This window comes from Trachypithecus francoisi, unplaced genomic scaffold, assembly GCF_009764315.1.
Source record: "Trachypithecus francoisi isolate TF-2019V2 unplaced genomic scaffold, Tfra_2.0 Lachesis_group14, whole genome shotgun sequence".
Classification (NCBI taxonomy): domain Eukaryota; kingdom Metazoa; phylum Chordata; class Mammalia; order Primates; family Cercopithecidae; genus Trachypithecus; species Trachypithecus francoisi.
Window position 1 is genome coordinate 30,691,330 of NW_022681459.1, and position 19,745 is coordinate 30,711,074.

The 19,745-nt window shown below is 56.1% G+C and overlaps 1 protein-coding gene across 2 annotated transcripts in view; it reads left to right on the forward strand.

The window, feature by feature from the left end:
• PDXK (pyridoxal kinase) overlaps positions 1–19,745 on the forward strand; it is a 44,855-nt gene that overhangs the window by 1,262 nt on the left and 23,848 nt on the right. The window contains exons 1-2 of one of the 2 annotated variants that reach the window (XM_033232620.1): positions 9,383–9,878; positions 16,255–16,309. In XM_033232620.1, coding sequence (XP_033088511.1) covers positions 9,867–9,878; positions 16,255–16,309 — 67 coding nt within the window. In that variant the 5' untranslated portion in view covers positions 9,383–9,866. Of the gene's footprint in view, positions 1–9,382; positions 9,879–16,254; positions 16,310–19,745 lie in introns of those variants that run through there. The other variant, XM_033232619.1, reaches the window with a different exon arrangement.

Here is a 19,745-nt window from a genome sequence, read left to right on the forward strand (position 1 = left end):
GCTGCTCACCTGTCGCCTGGTCCTTGGGGATGGGAGCAGGTATTTCCGGTCCCTGTGCTGGGCCCCGCGGGATGTAGAGAAGGGCCACCTGAGCACGGTGGGGCCTGCGGTGCAGGCTAACCTGGGAGGAAGGCAGGAAGCGGGGAGCAGAGCTTCCGTGGAATTTGAGGGCTGACCTAGGCATGCCCCCGCAGGATCAAGCCGAGCAGAGTTGAGTGTGGAAAGGTAGGGGGTTCAAGTCCGAAGTGAAGTGGAGGTCCTGTTGAGCAGGGTGCGCTGCTTCACAGGCGGTCTCACTTGAGCCCCTTTTCCAGCCAGCTGCAGGCAGACCTTGCCTGGGACAGTCAGGGTGCACAGGTTCTGTGGCCCCAGCTATTAAGCACTGCTCTGGGCCACTCCTAGCTTGAGGTGGGTGGCGGAGGTCACCACAGCCTGGTGGATTGCTTGGGCAGAGTCAGAAGTAGGACTGGGCTTGGGAAGAAAGGTGCAGGGTCCCTGAAGCAGGGGCAGCCAGGAAGTGTGGAACCAGGGAGCTCTGAGGACAGCGTCCGCTGTCTTGGCAGAAGTGTGCAGGTCCTGCAACGTCTGTCCCATCCCTCCTCCCGTCCACCTCCTACTTCACTGGGCAAACTGTTTCCTTCTTTGACTCACTCGGGATACCCCAGCAATGTCCCTTGTTCTCTAACTCCCAGTGACTCAAGGGAGGGGTGTCCTCTGATTGCTCACCTCACGTGGAGCCTCGTAAGGATGGTGCTGCTCTTCCTACCTGGGGTCTCCCCAGTGCCCGGCGTCCTTACCTGTGGGCTCCACAGGGTTCCATGCAGGCGTTTTGCTCCCATACCCCGATGTCCAATGCCGGCTGGACGAGGAGAAACAATATGATGAGGGAGGGTTGAGATGGCCGGCGACCCAACCAGCCTGGACCAGCCTTAGTGGGCACAGGAGGGACTGGGAGACAGAGCCTGGAAGTGGCCTTGGGGCTGGCGTTTGCCGCTTCCAGCCGCAGTTCCAAGGGGAAGCGTCCCCAAAGTCTAGAGCTGCTCTTGCAAGAGTTTGTTCTTGATTTTGATCATCATCGTATGGCTTAGGACTCCAAAGCCTTGTTCACATGGCTGAATGTAGGGAAAGAAAACTTCGAAACCGGCAGAACAGAGCCTCTGGCTGGGCCCCAGAGATTTGCCTCAATGCTACTTGGAATGAGACTGGAGAATGCCTCAGGGGTGTGGCATGTAGCAGGGTGGCTGGAGAGGCTCCTTATGGGGACTGACCCAGGTGTCTGGGGGTCCCACCTCAAAGCAGGTGTCTCCTCATCTTGGAATTCCAGCTGAGGGATCTGGCCCTGGTTTCTGAGCCTTCCGGAGTCTCACCTGCAAACTAGGCACAATACCTGTTTGCAAGATAGCACCAGGGCTCCTTGTGCCCTTCATGCCAGACTCGGGGTATGCCCATTGCCAGGGAGCTCCCACTGATTCCCTGTGAGGGTAGCACAGATTTGTCACGACTGGACCATCTGCACATCTGGACTTCAGAGCTATTCTCCCCAGCCGCTTTCTGCCACGTCCTCTCCGTGTGTCGCTCTGCAGCCAGGAGGCAGCCTCCCTCCCTGGGCAGAGCAAAACCTTGAGCCTGTGTTTGGATTTTGTTTCTGGGCCTAAGCCCAAGGTTCATTTTGGTGGCAGAGAACTTAAGGAGGGAACATATTGACATGACCAGTGCTGGCAGGAGGTGCAGTGTGTCAGGCAACATGATTTGGGTTTGCAGATTGAACGCAGAGGGCAAGGGCAGGCTCGAGGTCTGGGGGTGCAGTGGAGAGGAGCTGGGGGGCTGCCTGAGTCAAGCACAGACCTGCCCAAGGACAGGCCATGGGATGCGCCTTGGGGTGGGGCACTTCCCTGCTGCTCTGGCTTGGATTCTAGGCAGGAAGGAGTGGAGGGAACGAGTGGCTGCCCTTCCACATTGGTGGGACTGTTTCCTCTTGGGTGTAGGAAACCTCAGGTTCTTCCAGGGCTGGGAGGTTTGGCTCTTTGGAGCGCCGGGTGTGTATGTGTGGAAAGCATTCCCGGCTCATCAGTTCCGCAGCTCGCGTGTTTGTATAGGCCTCACTGCGTGGGGGAGATCCCGGGGCCCTCGGGGCAGCTTCCCAACCCCCTTTGTCCTGTTGCTTCCATAACCCTAAGGTACACAGCCGTAGGGTTATGTATGAGTTTGCTGGAGTGAAAATACCGTAGGCAGCCTTAGGGTCATGTAGGAGTTTGCCCGCACTGCCATAACCAGCTGGCTCGCTGTAGCAGAAATTCACCTCTCACAGTCTGGGGGCCAGAAGTCTGAGACCAGGGTGTGGGCAGGGCCATGCTCCCTCCATACGAGGGTCCTTCCCCACCTCTTCTGGCTCTCGGTGGCCCCAGGCTTCTAGGGCTCACAGCCAAATCAGTCCAGTCTCTGTCTGTCCTCATGTGGCCTCCGTCCCGTGTGCTCTCTTAAAAGCACACTTGACGTGGGATTCAGGCCCACCCGGATCATCTGGTGTGATCTCATCTTGGAATCTTACATCTGCAAAGATCCTTTTTCTCTTTCATTTTGTTTTTGTTTTTGTTTTTGTTTTGTTTTTGAGACGAGGGTCTCACTCTGTTGCTCAGGCTGAAGTGCAGTGGTGCGATCTCGGCTCACTGCAACCTCCCCCTCCCAGGTACAAGCAATTCTCCTGCCTCAGCCTCCTGAGCAGCTGGGATTACGAGTATGTGCCACAACGCCTGACTAATTTTTCTGTATTTCTTTTTAGTAGAGACGGGGTTTCGCCATGTTGGCCAGGCTGGTCTTGAGCTCCTGACCTCAGGTAATCTGCCCGCCTCAGCCTCCCAAAGTGCTGGGATTACAGGTGGGAGCCACCGTGCCCGGCCCAAATATCCTTTTTCCAAATAGAATCCTCTTGACAGGTTTCAGTTAAACATACGCTTCGAGGGTCCAGCATTCAGTCTGGAAGGAGCCTTCCTTCCAGTAGGAGCCTTCAGAGAAATTTGAAAGTGGCACAAACCAAGGGGTGAATTAAAGGCCCAGAAGTTGATGACGTCAAGCTGTCCTTTTTGGAAACGAGGGGAGCAGCACAGCCATGAGTCTCCAAACTGGGCTGTGCAGAGATTGTGCTGAGTACATCGAAGGCCAGTAGCTGCCCTGTGGGGGGAGGCAAGCCTGTCCTGACCCTGTGCGTCCCGTCCAGGTGGAGAGGTAGTGGGCTCCCGCTGGCTGGGTGATGTCGGTGTCCTTCATCTGTCAGCGTCTGGAGCAGCTGAGGCCAGGCACCAGGCACTGCCGCCTCAGACATAAGTGACCCCCATGGCTGCAGGACCACAGTCCAGGTGTGCTCTCATAGGGCTGCTCCTGGGGAGGAGGTTGTAGACATCAGGCATTAAATGATTGAATTCCATGGCTTTGTCAATCTAACTTGGGGCCTTAGCTCAAGACCCATTTAAATACCACATTGCAAAGACCAGAAGGCAAGACCATGGGACTCCCTGCAGCCCCCACCACAAGACGCTGTGAGGTGGCTGGCTCCGTCCGGGCCTCAATGCCATGTCTGCTGGCAGGCGGACTGTGGCTCAGACACCCCACAGGAAGAAGCAGGGGGCTCCCTGCCCTGGAACCCTGGATGTCAGTACCTGCTCTGACTCCTACCTGCTGAGTGACGTTGGCAAAAGTAGCTGTCGCAGAGGTCGAGGGTTCCACCTGCTTACTGGGCCCCGCTTCTATGGACAGGAGCAGAAGCTGCAGAGCTTTGGGACCTCAGCACTTTAGCAGCTTGTGGACGCAAGCAGCGAGTCACCCCGGGCTCCCAGAGATGCATGATGGGGTCCCAAGGGGGTTGCTTGAGGGCCCTCAAGTCAGGAGCTGATTTCTATCTTCGAATATTTAAGAATCCCCAAGCCCAGGTGCGGCGGCTAACACTTATGATCCCAGTACTTTCGGAGGCCGAGGTGGGGTGGATCCCTTGAGCCTGGGAGTTTGAGACCAGCCTGGGCAACATAGCAAGACTCCATCTCTACAAGAAAAAAAAAGCTGGCTATGTGACTCACATCTGTAGTCCCACCTACTTGGGAAACTGAAGTGGAAGGATCACTTGAGCCCAGGAGGTGGAGGATGCAGTGACCTGTGATGGTGCCACTGCACTCCAGCCTGGGTGACAGAGTGAGACCCTGTCTCAAAAAAAAAAAGTAAAAAATAAACATGTATGGAAATACAATGTTTTTTTTTTTTTTTTTTTTTGAGACAGAGTCTCGCTCTGTCGCCCAGGCTGGAGTGCAGTGGCCGGATCTCGGCTCACTGCAAGTACCGCCTCTCGGGTTTACTCCATTCTCCTGCCTCAGCCTCCCGAGTAGCTGGGACTACAGGCGCCCGCCACCTCGCCCGGCTAGTTTTTTTTTTTTTTTTTTTGTATTTTTTTAGTAGAGACGGGGTTTCACCTTGTTAGCCAGGATGGTCTCGATCTCCTGACCTTGTGATCCGCCCGTCTCGGCCTCCCAAAGTGCTGGGATTACAGGCTTGAGCCACCGTGCCCGGCCAATACAATGTATTTTTAACCAGAAAGTTGACAGAGAATACCAATGCACTAGGTTGACCCTGTCTCAAAAAAGAAAAAAAAAAAATCCCCTGCTCTGCAAGGTGGCCTCTTCTTCAGAGATGTGTCGTCGCTGGGGGGTTCTCTTGAGGAAATGGTTAAAACGCCTGGTGTTGGCTGGTCGCGGTGGCTCACGCCTGTAATCCCAGCACTTTGGGAGGCCAAGGCAGGTGGATCACAAGGTCAGGAGATGGAAACCAGTCCGGCTAACACAGTGAAACCCCATCTCTACTAAAAATACAAAAAATCAGCCGGGCGTGGTGGCGGGTGCCTGTAGTCCCAGCTACTCGGGAGGCTGAGGCAGGAGAATGGTGTGAACCTGGGAGGCGGACCTTGCAGTGAGCCGAGATTGCGCCACTGCACTCCAGCCTGGCGGACAGAGCGAGACTCCGTCTCAAAGAAAAAAAACAAGAACAAAACAAAACAAAAATCTAGTGTTTTGAAAAATCTTTACATTTTTTCTTAGAATTCCTAGGATAGAAAGAGCTTTCTGTTTCTTGAGAACCGCACTGATAAGATCCTGGAAGAATACCACCCTGCCTTTTAAAAGGCATCATTTTTGCCTTAACATTTTTCAAGGTGACTTGCATTTGCAAACAGCACAAAAAAGCCAGCGCTGGCCAGGCACGGGGGCTCACGCCTGTCATCCCAGCACTTTGGGAGGCTGAGGCAGGTGGGTCATCTGAGGTCAGGAGTTCGAGACCAGCCTGGCCAACATGGTGAAACCCCATTTCCACTAAAAATACAAAAAATACCTCGGCGTGGTGGCACACTACTGTAATCCCAGCTACTCGGGGGTGGGGGGCGGTGAGGAAGGAGAAATGCTTAAACCCAGGAAGTGGAGGATGCAGTGAACCGAGATTGCACCACTGCACTCCAGCCCAGGCGACTGAGCAAGACTAAGCCTCAAAAAGAAAAGAAAAGGAAAAAATAGAGCCAGCGCTAAAGTGTGCCTCCTTCCTGCCTCGAGTGGCCCTCACTAACTTCCCTAGAGGTGATGCTGATGCTGCAGGTTGCAGATGCTTCTGAGCGTCCTCGGAACATCCCCGCGTGCTCTCCGGGCCACGCTGGACAGCTGGCTTTCCTCCTGTCTAGCTGAGATTCTCTCTCTCTCTCTCTCTCTGGCCTCTGCCAGTCCCTGGGTCTGAGCCAGAATGTGTCCCAATCCAGGAAACAGGTGTTTTTTTCTGGTATTTCTTTTTTTCTTTACTCTTTCTCCAAGGAGGAACAAAATTTGGGCTAGTTTCTTGCTTTTCTGACTCTCTTAGTTTGGGACTGAGGTTTCTGTTATTCCTGTTTGGCTGTCATGGAGAAAAACAGGAACTTATCAGTCCCGTTTTCCTTTTCTCCTTTTTTTTTTTTGAGACTGCGTTTCACTCTGTTACCCAGGCTGGAGTGCAGTGGCGTGATCTCAGCTCACTGCAGCCTCCGCTTCCTGGGTTCTTGCCATTCTCCTGCCTTAGCCTCTCGAGTAGCTGGGACTACAGGCAGGCTCCACCACACTAGGCTAATTTTTGTATTTTGTCTTTTTTTTTTTTTCTTTTTTGAGACAGAGTCTTGCTCTGTCGCCCAGGCTGGAGTGCAGTGGCATGATCTCGCCTTACTGCAAGCTCTGCCCCCCGGGTTCACGCCATTCTCCTGCCTCAGCCTCCCGAGTAGCTGGGACTACAGGTGCCCGCCACCATGCCCAGCTAATTTTTTTGTATTTGTAGTAGAGACGGGGTTTCACCGTGTTAGCCAGGATGGTCTTGATCTCCTGACCTTGTGATCCGGCCGCCTCAGCCTCCCAAAATGCTGGGATTACAGGCGTGAGCCACCGTGCCCAGCCAATTTTTGTATATTGGTAGACACAGGATTTTACCATGTTGGCCAGGCTGGTCTTGAACTCCTGACCTCAGGCGATCCACTCGCCTCGGCCTTCCAAACTGTTGGGATTACAGGCATGAGCCACCGCGCCCAGCCTATTGGTCCCATTTTCTGATCTATTTTACCCTCTTGCTTCTGGCTGTAGCCCACATCGGTGCATATGTGTGTGTATGTGGGTGTGCATGTGTGTACATGGTGTGCATGTGTGTACATTGTGTGTGTGGGTGTGCATGTGTGTACATGGTGTGTGCATGTGTACATGGTGTATGTATGGGTGTGCATGTGTGTACATGGTGTGTGTGTATGTGGGTGTGCTTGTGTGTGTACATGGTGTGTGGGTGTGCCTGTGTGTACATGGTATGTGTGTGTACATGGTGTGTGTATGTGGTGTGCTTGTATGCACCTGGTATGTGGGTGTGCATGTCTGTACATGGTGGGCGTGTGTGTACATGGTGTGTGTGTATGTGGGTGTGCGTGTGTACATGGTGTGCGTGTGTGTACATGGCGTGTATGTGGGTGTGCGTGTGTGTGCATGGTGTGTGTGTATGTGGGTGTGCTTGTGTGTGTACATGGTGTGGGGTGTGCCTGTGTGTACATGGTATGTGTGTGTACATGGTGTGTGTATGTGGTGTGCTTGTATGCACCTGGTATGTGGGTGTGCATGTCTGTACATGGTGGGCGTGTGTGTACATGGTGTGTGTGTATGTGGGTGTGCGTGTGTACATGGTGTGCGTGTGTGTACATGGCGTGTATGTGGGTGTGCGTGTGTGTGCATGGTGTGTGTGTATGTGGGTGTGCTTGTGTGTGTACATGGTGTGTGGGTGTGCCTGTGTGTACATGGTGTGTGTGTGTACATGGTGTGTATGTGTGTGGGTGTGCTTTGTGTACATGATGTGTGTATGTGGGTGTGCTTGTGTGTACATGGTGTGCGTGTGTGTACATGGTGTGTGTGTATGTGGGTGTGTGTGTGTACATGGTGTGTGTGTACATGGTGTGTGTATGTGGTGTGCTTGTATGCACCGGGTATGTGGGTGTGCATGTCTGTACATGGTGGGCGTGTGTGTACATGGTGTGTGTGTATGTGGGTGTGCGTGTGTACATGGTGTGCGTGTGTGTACATGGCGTGTATGTGGGTGTGCTTGTGTGTACATGGTGGGCGTGTGTGTACATGGTGTGTATGTGGGTGTGCGTGTGTACATGGTGTGCGTGTGTGTACATGGTGTGTATGTGGGTGTGCGTGTGTGTACATGGTGTGTATGTGGGTGTGCGTGTGTACATGGTGTGCGTGTGTGTACATGGTGTGTATGTGGGTGTGCGTGTGTGTACATGGTGTGTATGTGGGTATGCTTGTGTGTACATGGTGTGCGTGTGTGCACATGTGTGTGTGGGTGTGTGTGTGTGCACATGGTGTGTACATGGTGTGTGTGTACATGGTGTGTGTGTACATGGTGTGCGTGTGTGTACATGGTATGTGTGCATGTGGGATACATATGTGTATGGGGCATGTATGCACGTCTGGGCATGCATGTGTGTGTCATGAGAAGCATGTGTGCACGTGTGTGTGTGGTGTGTTGCTCTGCAGGCCCCAGTGTTGGCCAGCCCCCCGTCTTTCCTGTGAGTGACTTCCCCCCTCTTAGGAGGCTTGGTGTGACTGGCATTCTCTGGAAAGGGAGGGGCGGATCTGCAGAGCGGGCAGCTGCAGGGACACTGGGGCTGCTGACTGGCTTTGTGGCTTCTTGGCCTTGGTGTCTGCGGGTGCACACCCACACAGAGCTTTTGAAATGGAATCATGCGTGCCCAGTTCACAGAGTGAGTGGCGTCGAGGAATAAGAACAGAGGGAACTTCTCAAGGAGAAAGGAAGAAAGGAATTATCAGAGATAGGCTGAGCAAAAAACGGTGCGATCGGCCGAGGAGGGGCCGGCAGCGCCTCCCTTCCTGCCCACAGAGCAGCCGCCCTGTGCCCGTCTATTCCCCGGCTCTGCATGGGGCCTCTGTTTTAAAGGGTTCTGTGGCCAAGACAAGCCTGCCAGTCCCTGTCCCTGTCCTTGGCCACTTCTCTGGCAGCTTTCCGCATTCCTGAAGCAGGTGGGTAGCCCTGCTCAGCCTCTTGTCCCATCTCCTTACCTGTGACAGTTGCCAAGCCGCTGGGAATGTGGTCACCCTAGGACAGCTGAACGAGGAAACTGCGGGCACACAGGTTTGGCTAACCCCAAGGGCCAGTTGCTGTGCGTGGGAGTTCCAAGGGGCGGAAGGGAGCCAGCACTAGGTGGAACTCTGCCCGCCAGGGGACAGAGAGGAACGGCCTCCAGGAGGAGGGTGCAGCGGGTGTGAGGCCCTGTGGAGCCAACTTTGGAGCTAGAATAAGGTGGCATTTTTGCTGCACGCTGTGGGGGTGGACGGGGCCTGAGGTCACACCAGGGAGCCCATATTGGGTCAGGAATGTTGCTTTGGCAGTCCCTGGACTCAGCCCCCAGCTGTCTGGCCATCTGGGCACTTCTGAGCCCAGCCATGACCTCTGCCTTCCCTTAGCACTTTGCAGTGAGCCCAGCACCCGGCAGCCCCTGACCAGCCAGTGCACGGTCCCTGTGCAGCACTGTGAACCTGGAAGTAGGGAGCTGGGTGTCTGTGTGCTCTGGGGGCCCAGGCGATGGGCCCTGGAGCTGTGACGACTGAGTCAGGGGTGGGTGAGGGATGAGGGGAGACTGCTCTGCCGGGGCTCAGGGCCATTTCTACCAGAAATTCCTCTTGGAGTTTGTAGGACGAAGGACATGGTTGACCTGGATTGTAGGGCTGAGTAGTGACAGACAGTGGGAGGGACACGGGGTGCTCGGGCCCCAGGTTGATCAGGGTGAAGCAGTCACGTGATCTCTCCCATCCTCTGTCCTCATTCTGATTTCCTAAAGTGGTCAGAGGTCTCTGCAAAAGAAGCTACAGGGAGGGTTCTGCTTCTGCGCAGCGCTCACCCGGCTCTCCCCCGAACGCCTGGAACTAGGGTGGCCAGGCTGGGGTGGAGGAGCTGCGCTGGAATGTTCCAGAGCTTCCCCCACTCCTGCCGTTCTGAGTCACTCTGCCTCCCGGAAGGAGGAGGATCAGCCGAGCCGCCGCGCTCACGTAGTGTCTCGCTGTGTCTCGCTGTCCGCCTTACTGTGCGCAGGGTGGGATGCTGCCGCTACGGCGCGCACGTGGGCCCTGGGAGGAGCCCGACGCAGCCACTCCCGCACGTGGGCAGGAGGAAGGTTGCTCACAGGACCGGCCGGGCGGAGGGAGGAGGACTGGGGACTGCGCCTGGCAGAGGATGAGCTCGTATTGTGGGCGGCAGGGAGAAGCGAGTCCGAGGGCTCCTCGGCAGAACCACTGCCGCCGCCGCCGCTGCTCTTGTGGCTGGACCAGATGACTAACGAGGTTGAAAGCCCTTCCCCCGCCCCAGTGATTGCCGCTATGGCCCCGCAACCCTCCAACCGCAGGAAGTTCCCATGAGGACGTTGAAGCCCTTTCCAAGCCATCCCACTGGCCTAGACTCTGCTGGGATTATTTTGACCCCCCAGGGCAGAGTGTAGCCATCTGACCGGCTTTCTCTCTCGGCAGGAGACGGGGCGCACTCCAGCAGGTGGGGGAGCCCCAATACGTCGCACGGATGAGGGTGCAAAGCCCAGCCCCCTCTTCCCGCCCCCTGGCTGCAGGCCCCGCGGCTTTCCCCACCCTGGCTCCCCTGTGTGCTTGGTGCTTGTTCCCTTTACGTAGTGGCCTTTTAGCCCGCTGGTCCTTCCCACGCAGCTGGAGCGGACTTATGCCTTGCGGTAGAGGCTGAGCAGAAGCTTGTCCTTCAGACTTTTCCGCGGAGACACCCAGGCTGTTCTGTGGCACCAGTGGGTTTGCCAGAGACCAGGGACTTTGACCAGGGCTGGCAGGGAGCCCTAATCCTGAAGAACCCTCGTTCTTCGTGTGCTGTCTCGGAGGCTACGTAGGCACAGTTGCAGCAGGGTCTTGGAGGCTGAAAGAAGAACGGTCTGAGTTGAGAGAGGAGAGTTGGCCAGGCACAGGAGTTTCAGAGCTTTCGGGGGCTCAGAAGGTGCCCAGGGCCCTGCAGCCTAGTGAGGAGTTCACAGGGTGGTGGGCGACCCAGCAGCCAGGGGCATCAGCTGTGGGAGTGGGACGCTTCGGGGGTCTGGGCTTTATCCTGTGGACACAGCAGACCCTCAAGGGCTGGGTTTAGAGGGGTACATCTGGAGGTGGGGCTGGGGAATGCACATTGAGGGAAGCTCGGAGCAGAACCGTAGCACAGGCCAGGCATGATGGCTCACTCCTTGTAATCGCAGCACTTTGGGAGACTGAGGTGGGAGGATCACTTGAGCCCAGGAGTTCAAGACCGGCCTGGGCAATATTGTGAGACCACATCTCTACAAAAAATAAAAAATACATTAGCCAGTCATGGTGAAACATGCCTGTAGTCCCAGCTACTCGGGAGGCAGGAGAATCTCTTGAGCCCAGGAGGCAGAGGTTGCAGCGAGCTGAGATTGTGCCACTGGATTCCAGCCTGGGCAGCAGAGCGAGATCTTGTCTAAAAAAAAAAACAACAAAACGAAAACAAAAACAGTAGCACGGTGGTCTGATAAGACCATCCCAGGAAGGGGGATGACGCAGTAGTCCGCAGGCCTCAGTGGACTCTCACAGCAGGTATGGACATCAGAGAGTCTTGCTCATACCTAACTGAGTGATTTGATTTGATTTGAATTTTTTTTGAGATGGAGTCTCTCTCTGTCACCCAGGCCGGAGTGCAGTGGTGTGATCTCAGCTCACCGTAACCTCCGCCTCCCAAGTTCAAGCGATTCTCTTGCCTCGGCCTCCTGAGTAGCTGGGATTACAGGCATGCACCACCACGCCCAGCTAATTTTTGTATTTTTAGTAGAGATGGGGTTTCGCCATGTTGGCCAGGCTGGTCTCGAACTCCTGACCTCAGGTGATTCACACACCTCGGCCTCCCAAACTGCTGGGATTACAGGTGTGAACCACCATACCCAGCCCTCATACCTGATTTAGAGTATGTTCTGCTAGGATTACAGGTGTGAGCCACCATGCCCAGCCCTCATGTCTGATTTAGAGTATGTTCTGCTGGGATTACAGGTGTGAGCCACTGTGCCCGGCCCTCGTGTCTGATTTAGAGTATGTTCTGCTGGGATTACAGGCGTGAGCCAGTGTGTCCAGCCCTCATATCTGATGTAGAGTATGTTCTGCTGGGATTACAAGTGTGAGCCACCGTGCCCGGCCCTCATACCTGATGTAGAGTATGTTCTGCTGGGATTACAGGTGTGAGCCACCGTGCCCACCCCTCATGTCTGATTAGAGTATGTTCTGCTGGGATTACAGGTGTGAGCCACCGTGCCCACCCCTCATGTCTGATTTAGAGTATGTTTTGCTGGGATTACAGGTGTGAGCCACCGTGCCCAGCCCTCATGTCTGATTTAGAGTATGTTCTGCTGGGATTACAGGAGTGGGCCACCGTGCCCGGCCCTCATGTCTGATTTAGAGTATGTTCTGCCAAACTCCGTGGGGTGAATACTGCCACTATGGCTGAAGGTAAACTACCAGTGTGCTTAGGAGAGAGCTGCGCGGCAGCCTCCATCATGTGTTCCTCCCTCTAGACTCAATAGACACAAAGAGCCCAGTAGACAACAGATAGGGTAAATTGCTAGTAAACTAGGAAGTAGTGAGGCTAGAATATTTATTAAGTTTGCTTTTTTTTTTTTTTTTTGAGACGGAGTCTCGCTCTGTCGCCCAGGCTGGAGTGCAGTGGCCGGCTCTCAGTTCACTGCAAGCTCCGCCTCCCGGGTTCACGCCATTCTCCTGCCTCAGCCTCCCGAGTAGCTGGGACTACAGGCGCCCGCCACCTCGCCCGGCTAATTTTTTAAATTTTTTTAGTAGAGACGGGGTTTCACCGGGTTAGCCAGAATGGTCTCGATCTCCTGACCTCGTGATCCGCCCGTCTCGGCCTCCCAAAGTGCTGGGATTACAGGCTTGAGCCACCGCGCCCGGCCTAAGTTTGCTTTTAATATAATTTATGTAGTCTGGGTGCAGTGGCTGGTACCTGTAGTCCCAGCATTTTGGGAGGCCAAGGGAGGATAATTCATTGATCTTAGGAGTTCAGGACCAGCCTGGGCAACATAGTGAGACTCTGTCTCAACAAAAAAATATAAAAATGAGCCAGGTGTGGCAGCATGCACCGTAGTCCTAGCTACTCAGGAGGCTGAAGAGGGTGGATCCCTTGATCCCAGGAATTCAAGGCTGTAGTGAGCTATGATTGCGCCACTGCACTCCAGCCTGGGTGACAGAGCAAGACCCTGTCTCAAAAAATAATAATAATATAATTTACATAATTGTAAGTTTTATGACTCAATTTTTTTTTTTAATAGAGATGGAATCATGCCATGTTGCTCAGGTTATGGTCTTGAACTCCTGGCCTTAAGTGATCAATCCTCTAGCCTCAGCCTCTCAAAGTGCTGCAATCACAGGTGTGAGCCACTCTGCCTGGCCACATGACTGTTTTTAATAATGACTATATGTAAAGCTGACCCACACTAGTGCATCTGGCAATCACGTGACCCAATCCGTCTTCAAAGCCAGCAACAGTCGTTGAGTCCTTCTTTAACTTCCAATCTCTGATCTTTCCTTCTGCCCATCAGCCTGAGAAAACTCTGCTTTTTCAGGGCTCATGTCATTCACTTAGACTCTCCTGGATAAGATCCTCATGGAAGAGAGATCTCATTACACTGACAGGTTTCACCCACACTCAGGGGTTGCCTGAGGGTGAGCGGGACCCCTGAAGGTCATTCTTAGAATTCTGCCACCGAAGAGCCCCATAGGCCATTGTAGGGACAGGGTTTACTGTCAAATAAGGTGACCAGGCTGGGCGCGGTGGCTCAAGCCTGTCATCCCAGCACTTTGGGAGGCCGGGACGGGCGGATCACGAGGTCAGGAGATCGAGACCATCCTGGCTAACACGGTGAAACCCCGTCTCTACTAAAAAATACAGAAAACTAGCCGGGCGAGGTGGCGGCGCCTGTAGTCCCAGCTACTCGGGAGGCTGAGGCAGGAGAATGGCGTCAACCCGGGAGGCGGAGCTTGCAGTGAGCTAAGATCCGGCCACTGCACTCCAGCCTGGGCGGCAGAGCGAGACTCCGTCTCAAAAATAAAATAAAAAATAAAAAATAAAAAAATAAGGTGACCACATATGCAGACCAGCGATGCTGTCCCTAATGGGGATCCCAAGCTGGTCCTATCAGTCAGCAGGGCTGCTCACAGGGCACCGGCCTGTCCCTGTTGAAGGCGTTTCCTGTGATGTCTGTGGAGGAGACGGAACTGAGGCCCACGCTCCGGGCGCGAGGGGAGCATTGTGGAGAGCCCAGCTGCCTGCTGTGCTGAACCTTGGGCCAAGAACCAGTCTGTCCTTGGCTCCCTGCGGGGTGGGGAAAGATGAGGTGTATCAGGCAGGGTCCAGTCCAGAAACAGAAACCAGAGCAACAATTGTAGAGGCCGTTGTTCTGCCAGGTATTGAGAAAACAGAGAAGGCTAAAAGGGAACACAGGTGTCGTGGAGGAGACCCTGCCATAATCGGCTCCACGCAGCTGACCCTGGGATAAGAGAATTGCTGGGCTCTTCAGAACTTGGAGCTGGGAAGGCGGGTATCTGCCAGCTGGCGGGTGCTGGCGGTCTGTGGGGGCATGTGATGAGGAATTCTGCCGGTGGTGGGAAAGCCCCAAAGCAGATTCTGCTGCTGCTATGGGAAGGGACGGTCACTACCACTGCCCCTGCGGGGAGAAGAGCCCCCGGGGAAGAAGGGTGCCGCTGGCAGAAGCCCATTCTCTTCGCACGCTTCAGTTTCACACTCTTGGTACCTCCTGGCGGTGCCTGGGAGGGAGCCACTGCTGTACAGAGATGCCAATTCCAGAGGCACGGTCCGGCACAGAGGGATGGGTTCCAGCTAAAGAACGAGTGTAACAGCGGGAGACCCCTTTCTCTGGGGTCCCAGGCTCCTGTCCTGGACCTCGGCACCCCGCCCCCCCATGCATTATCGTTTTCTGAGTCTGGCTTTGTCTTGCACGTGAAGTTGGATGGGTAGACTCTGGAAGCATCCAGACCCGCTTGCAATACTGATGAATAGGCTGATTTTGATGGGGTGTGTGAAATGGAGATGCCAGCCCAGAGGCTCAGCTCGCTCGTGCTCTCATTTAAAAGCAGAAAATAGCGACTTCATTCTCGGATACGTTTGCCAGCCCCAAAGGATTAATTATCTATACACCCAGAAGCAGTGGAGCAGAATATTTTGGCAGGATTTTCAGGATTTGTGTCATCGTTACTTAATATCTGTTTCTTCACAGTCGGTTAGAATTTTAAAGGACTGGAAATACTGCAAGCCATCTGTATATAGAGGCTGTGGATTCAGGCTAGTGCATTTGCAAAGTGCCAATTTTATTTTTTGTTTTTATTTTTATGTTTTTTGAGATAGGGTCTCACTCTGTTACCCAGGCTAGAGTGCAGTGGTGCCATCACGGCTCACTGCAGCCTCCATCTCCTGGGCTCAGTGATCCTCCCACCTCAGCCTCCCGAGTAGCTGGGACTACAGGTGTGTGCCACCACGCCCGGCTAATTTCTGTATTTTTTTTAGAGACAGGGTTTTTGCCATGTTGCCCAGGCTGGTCTTGAACTCCTGACCTCAAGCTGTACTCCTACCTCGGCCTCCTGAAGTGCTGGGATTACAGGCATGAGCCACTGCGCCTGGCTGCAAAGTGCTAATTTTAACTTTTTAGATTACTAAGATTGTTAACGTGCTTCCTTAGTTTAGTGATAATGCTGACTTCAGAGAAAGACCTTGGCGAATACAAATCCTAAGCAGATAGCTCAACTCATTATCACAAAGCAAACCCCACCCAGTGAAGAAACAAATTTAAGAAGGCCCAGAAGCCCCTCCCCACCACCCCCCGACCCCCTCCCTGGAAACAGCCGCTCTCCTAGTGCTGACACCAGAGGTGGCACTGCCTGGCTTTGAACATGAAGGTGGAACTCAAGGGTGGTTGGCTGTCCAGATGCAGCAGGAAGAGAGGGTTTGGGGCATTGCTGGTGCACGGGAGAGGGTGGGGATGGCCCCCCAAACTAGTGGAGGGCGGGCTTGGCCCCTGGAGATACGGGAAGGAAGCCACCGCTCCGTGGGTTCTGTCCTCCCTCTCCATCTGTCTGGAACCCTCACCCTTTCCCTCCCTCTCTGTCACGCACCCACTCCCTGTGTCTCACTCAGGCTTTTCAGCCATGTGTGCTGCCCACGGGGCCCTTGGCCTGGCTTCCTCCAAGGGGTGGGGTAGATGCCCACATTTTCGCGGCAGAGACAGCCTCGCAGCCTCTGTTCAGTGTCTGGACAGACGGGTACTGTCTTCGTTTTATTGTTCAGTTTATTAGTCTTATTGAGTGCTTTTGTTGGGTGCCATTTCTGGAATGATTCATGAAGTGCTTCTCCATGGAGGTGCTGTGGGCTGGGCGATGCCCTCGCGGGCTGGTTGCTCCCCAGAGAGGGAAACCCAGCTCCAGACATGCGAGGCCCTGCACGTGCAAATGTCACGTGTGACTCGGGGAGAGCCGCCTGCTCTGACACGTCGGCCCTCCGGCCTGCACCTGGGGGTCCCATGCCGGCCGGGGCTCATTTACTCCCCTCTTCTAAGTCAGCGCCTGCTGGGGTTCACGGAACCCCAGACCTGGCTCTCTTATGTGTACCTGTGCCTTCTCTGTCTTGCAGGTTTTGGGATTTGAGGTCGACGCGGTGAACTCTGTCCAGTTTTCAAACCACACAGGTAAGGTGTTGGCTCCAGCAGCCGGCACAGAGCAGAGTGTGGGTGTGAAGCACCGGGCGGAGCGTGGGAGTGAGGCACGGGGCGGAGCGTGGGAGTGAGGCTCGGGGCGGAGCGTGGGTGTGAGGCACGGGGCGGAGCGTGGGTGTGAGGCACGGGGCGGAGCGTGGGAGTGAGGCTCGGGGCGGAGCGTGGGTGTGAGGCACGGGGCGGAGCGTGGGTGTGAGGCACGGGGCGGAGCGTGGGAGTGAGGCACGGGGCGGAGCGTGGGAGTGAGGCTCGGGGCGGAGCGTGGGTGTGAGGCTCGGGGCGGAGCGTGGGAGTGAGGCTCGGGGCGGAGCGTGGGTGTGAGGCTGGGGCGGAGCGTGGGAGTGAGGCTCGGGGCGGAGCGTGGGAGTGAGGCTCGGGGGGAGCGTGGGTGTGAGGCACGGGGCGGAGCGTGGGTGTGAGGCACGGGGCGGAGCGTGGGAGTGAGGCTCGGGGCGGAGCGTGGGTGTGAGGCACGGGGCGGAGCGTGGGTGTGAGGCACGGGGCGGAGCGGGGAGTGAGGCACGGGGCGGAGCGTGGGAGTGAGGCTCGGGGCGGAGCGTGGTGTGAGGCTCGGGGCGGAGCGTGGGAGTGAGGCTCGGGGCGGAGCGTGGGTGTGAGGCTGGGGCGGAGCGTGGGAGTGAGGCTCGGGGCGGAGCGTGGGAGTGAGGCTCGGGGCGGAGCGTGGGAGTGAGGCACGGGGCGGAGCGTGGGTGTGAGGCACGGGGCGGAGCGTGGGAGTGAGGCACGGGGCGGAGCGTGGGTGTGAGGCACGGGGCGGAGCGTGGGTGTGAGGCACGGGGCTTTCATGTGGACAGGGACCTGGAGTCCCCCGAGGGTCTGCACAGCAGCCTGCACAGCACATCAGGGCGTAGGCCTGGGCGGCCCCACCTCTGAGTGGGGATGTGTTACTCAGCTTGGCTGCTTTGGGGCCGCGTGACCCAGTGCCGGTGGCAGAACCTCTCAGTCCTTCAGTTTCCTTCTCTGTAAAACAGGAGGGCAATCCTAACAGCTGCCGTGAGGTTGCCAGAGTTGATGAGGTAAATTGTGTAAAGTGCTTGGACCAAGGCCTGGCTCAGAGCACAGCCGTGTGACTCCTGCTGTCAGCCTGCCTGCGCGGTGCCTGTTCCTGCCTCCTGGAGCTGAGGAGGGTGCCCCATGGGGTGGTTGTGCCGGGGGACGTGTAGGTGGTTCTGGGTTTCCTCTGTTAACAGCAGTGCTGCGGGGCCCGTGTGTGCATCTGTCTCCACGCACTGGGACGCTGAGGAGTTTGCTGGCTCAGGGGACTGAGGGTGGCTGGCCTCAGAAGCCCCTCACAGGCCATGCTTTCCACGCCCCCAGCCCCATGGCCTGGAGGTGGAGGTGCATGGAGTCCTCCCTCCTCTCTGTGGTCTCTGTACAGCTTCGTCGGCAGGAGAACAAAGCTGTTCTGTTCTTTGAAACCCCACCTCGCTTCCCCTGAAATTTCTCTGAACCCAGGCGGAACCTTGGGAGCACAGAACGTCCCAGAAACAGCCTGGCACAGCATCAATGGGATATGTGGGAGGGCCTGGCCCCTACCTTTGGGAGCAGGAAGAAGTGCTGTGGTTTCCCTTGAGGCGGGCATAACACATGCTAAGTGAGAGGAAAGGGTTGCTCAGCCAGTGCAGACGGACAGACTCCAGCTCTTGGCGGTGCAGACAGACAGACTCCAGCTCTCAGCGGTGCAGATGGACAGGCTCCAGCTCTTGCTGGAACCCTTTCCTGCCTTTGCTTGCTGGGCACACTGGGTGCTGTGAGATTTGGAGACGTCCCCAAAGACTCAGGCCCTCCAGGAGCCTCCCTGAACCCACATGTTCCTCCTGGCTGCTCTCGCTGCCCTCCTTTAGGATTTGTTTTTCAGCGAGTGAGCTGACTGGCTTGGACTCGAAAGCAGGGTGCTGGGTGTGTTTCTGGGGACCATGCTGTGCTCCGCAAGTGCTGGTTCAGCATCCTCATAGACCCGGCTGCCGTTGTGTGGATTCCAGGATGCGGGGAGCGCCCTGGGCTTTGGTGATACCTTCCAGGCTTGGTGGAAGCTTCTCAGTGGGAGGTGGACTGGCTGACCCGAGGTTCCCGAGACACACAAGGGGTCTCTGGCCTGCCCTCAGAGGGCTGGGATGAGGACAGGACCCCAGGCGCTTGGGAGCCTCTGCAGTTGCAGAACCAGATGAATGGCCTGGGGACGTCCCTTCCCACAGAGTCCGGCCTGTGGTTCCTGGGAGCTCCCGCTCCAGCCTCCTCCAGATGCCATGGGAGGCCTGCTGGTTTAGGACCCCTTAGCCAGCTCCATCTGTGGCTGTGGGCTGGCTCCCGGCACCCTGTACCCACACGCTCGGGGTCAGCTGTCTGTGCAGCCTGATCAGGAGGCCCCTGCGTAGCTTCCCGACGCCGTCTCTGTGGCTCCGGGGCAACTCCCTAGGGAGTGAGGGCAGGCGTCACTCCCCTGCACTGGGACCCTTCTGCCTGCTCCCCTTCCCTCGCCCCTGCCACGCTGCGCTGCTGGGGAGTGAGGCAGGTGCGTCGTGCACCTGTCCTGGCTGCCACGGGAGCTGGTGGTCGGGACAGGGGTCTCGGCCTCCTCCACACAACCCCCCAGCCCCTCTGGGCTCCCGTGCCACCCACTGGAGTACAGTGCTCACGATGACATTGTCTATTCCACAGACCTCAACGGAGCTGGAGGCGCTCTTTGGTTTTTGAGTTTTTTTGTTGTTGTTTTTCCTTTTTGTTCCCCCCACCCTCTGTCTAATGGCTAGAGGTGCTTATGTTTCAGCAAACTCACCTCCGGGAAGCATTTTACTAGGCCTGATCATGCACAAAGAAAGACTTCTGCTCGCACCACGGGCCCCACACATTGTAGGGACTGTTCTGCTCCGGCCACCCTGGCTCCAGGACTGCGCTCCCCGGCCTGTTTGGGGAGCCACGTTGTCCTGTTCCTCCTGCCACGTGGCCCATCGTGCGTGCCCAGGACGCAGCTCATGCCCTGTGTGACCGGCCACGTGAGCTCAGCCACAAGCAGCCCTGCGGACACTGGGGCTGTTTCCACTTTGTGGCTGTTGCACGTCTTGCTGCCGTGAACGTTTGCCTAGCCATTTTGCGGGGGACGTGTTTTCAGGTCTCCAGTGCGCACCTAGGAGTTGGAGGTGGGGTCACACAGGCTGCACTTCATTTGGCAAGGAGCTGGGCTGATGCTGCCACGGAGCTCATTCGCGACTCTGCCCGGGCTTTTCTTTTTCCTTTTTCTGTTTTTTTTTTTCTTTTTTTTGCTGTGTCGTCCAGGCTGGAGTGCAGTTGTGCGATCGTGGCTCACTGCAGCCTTGACTTCCTGAGCTCAAGAGATCCTCCCACCTCACCCTCTTAAGTGGCTGGGTCTACAGGTGTGCACCACCACACC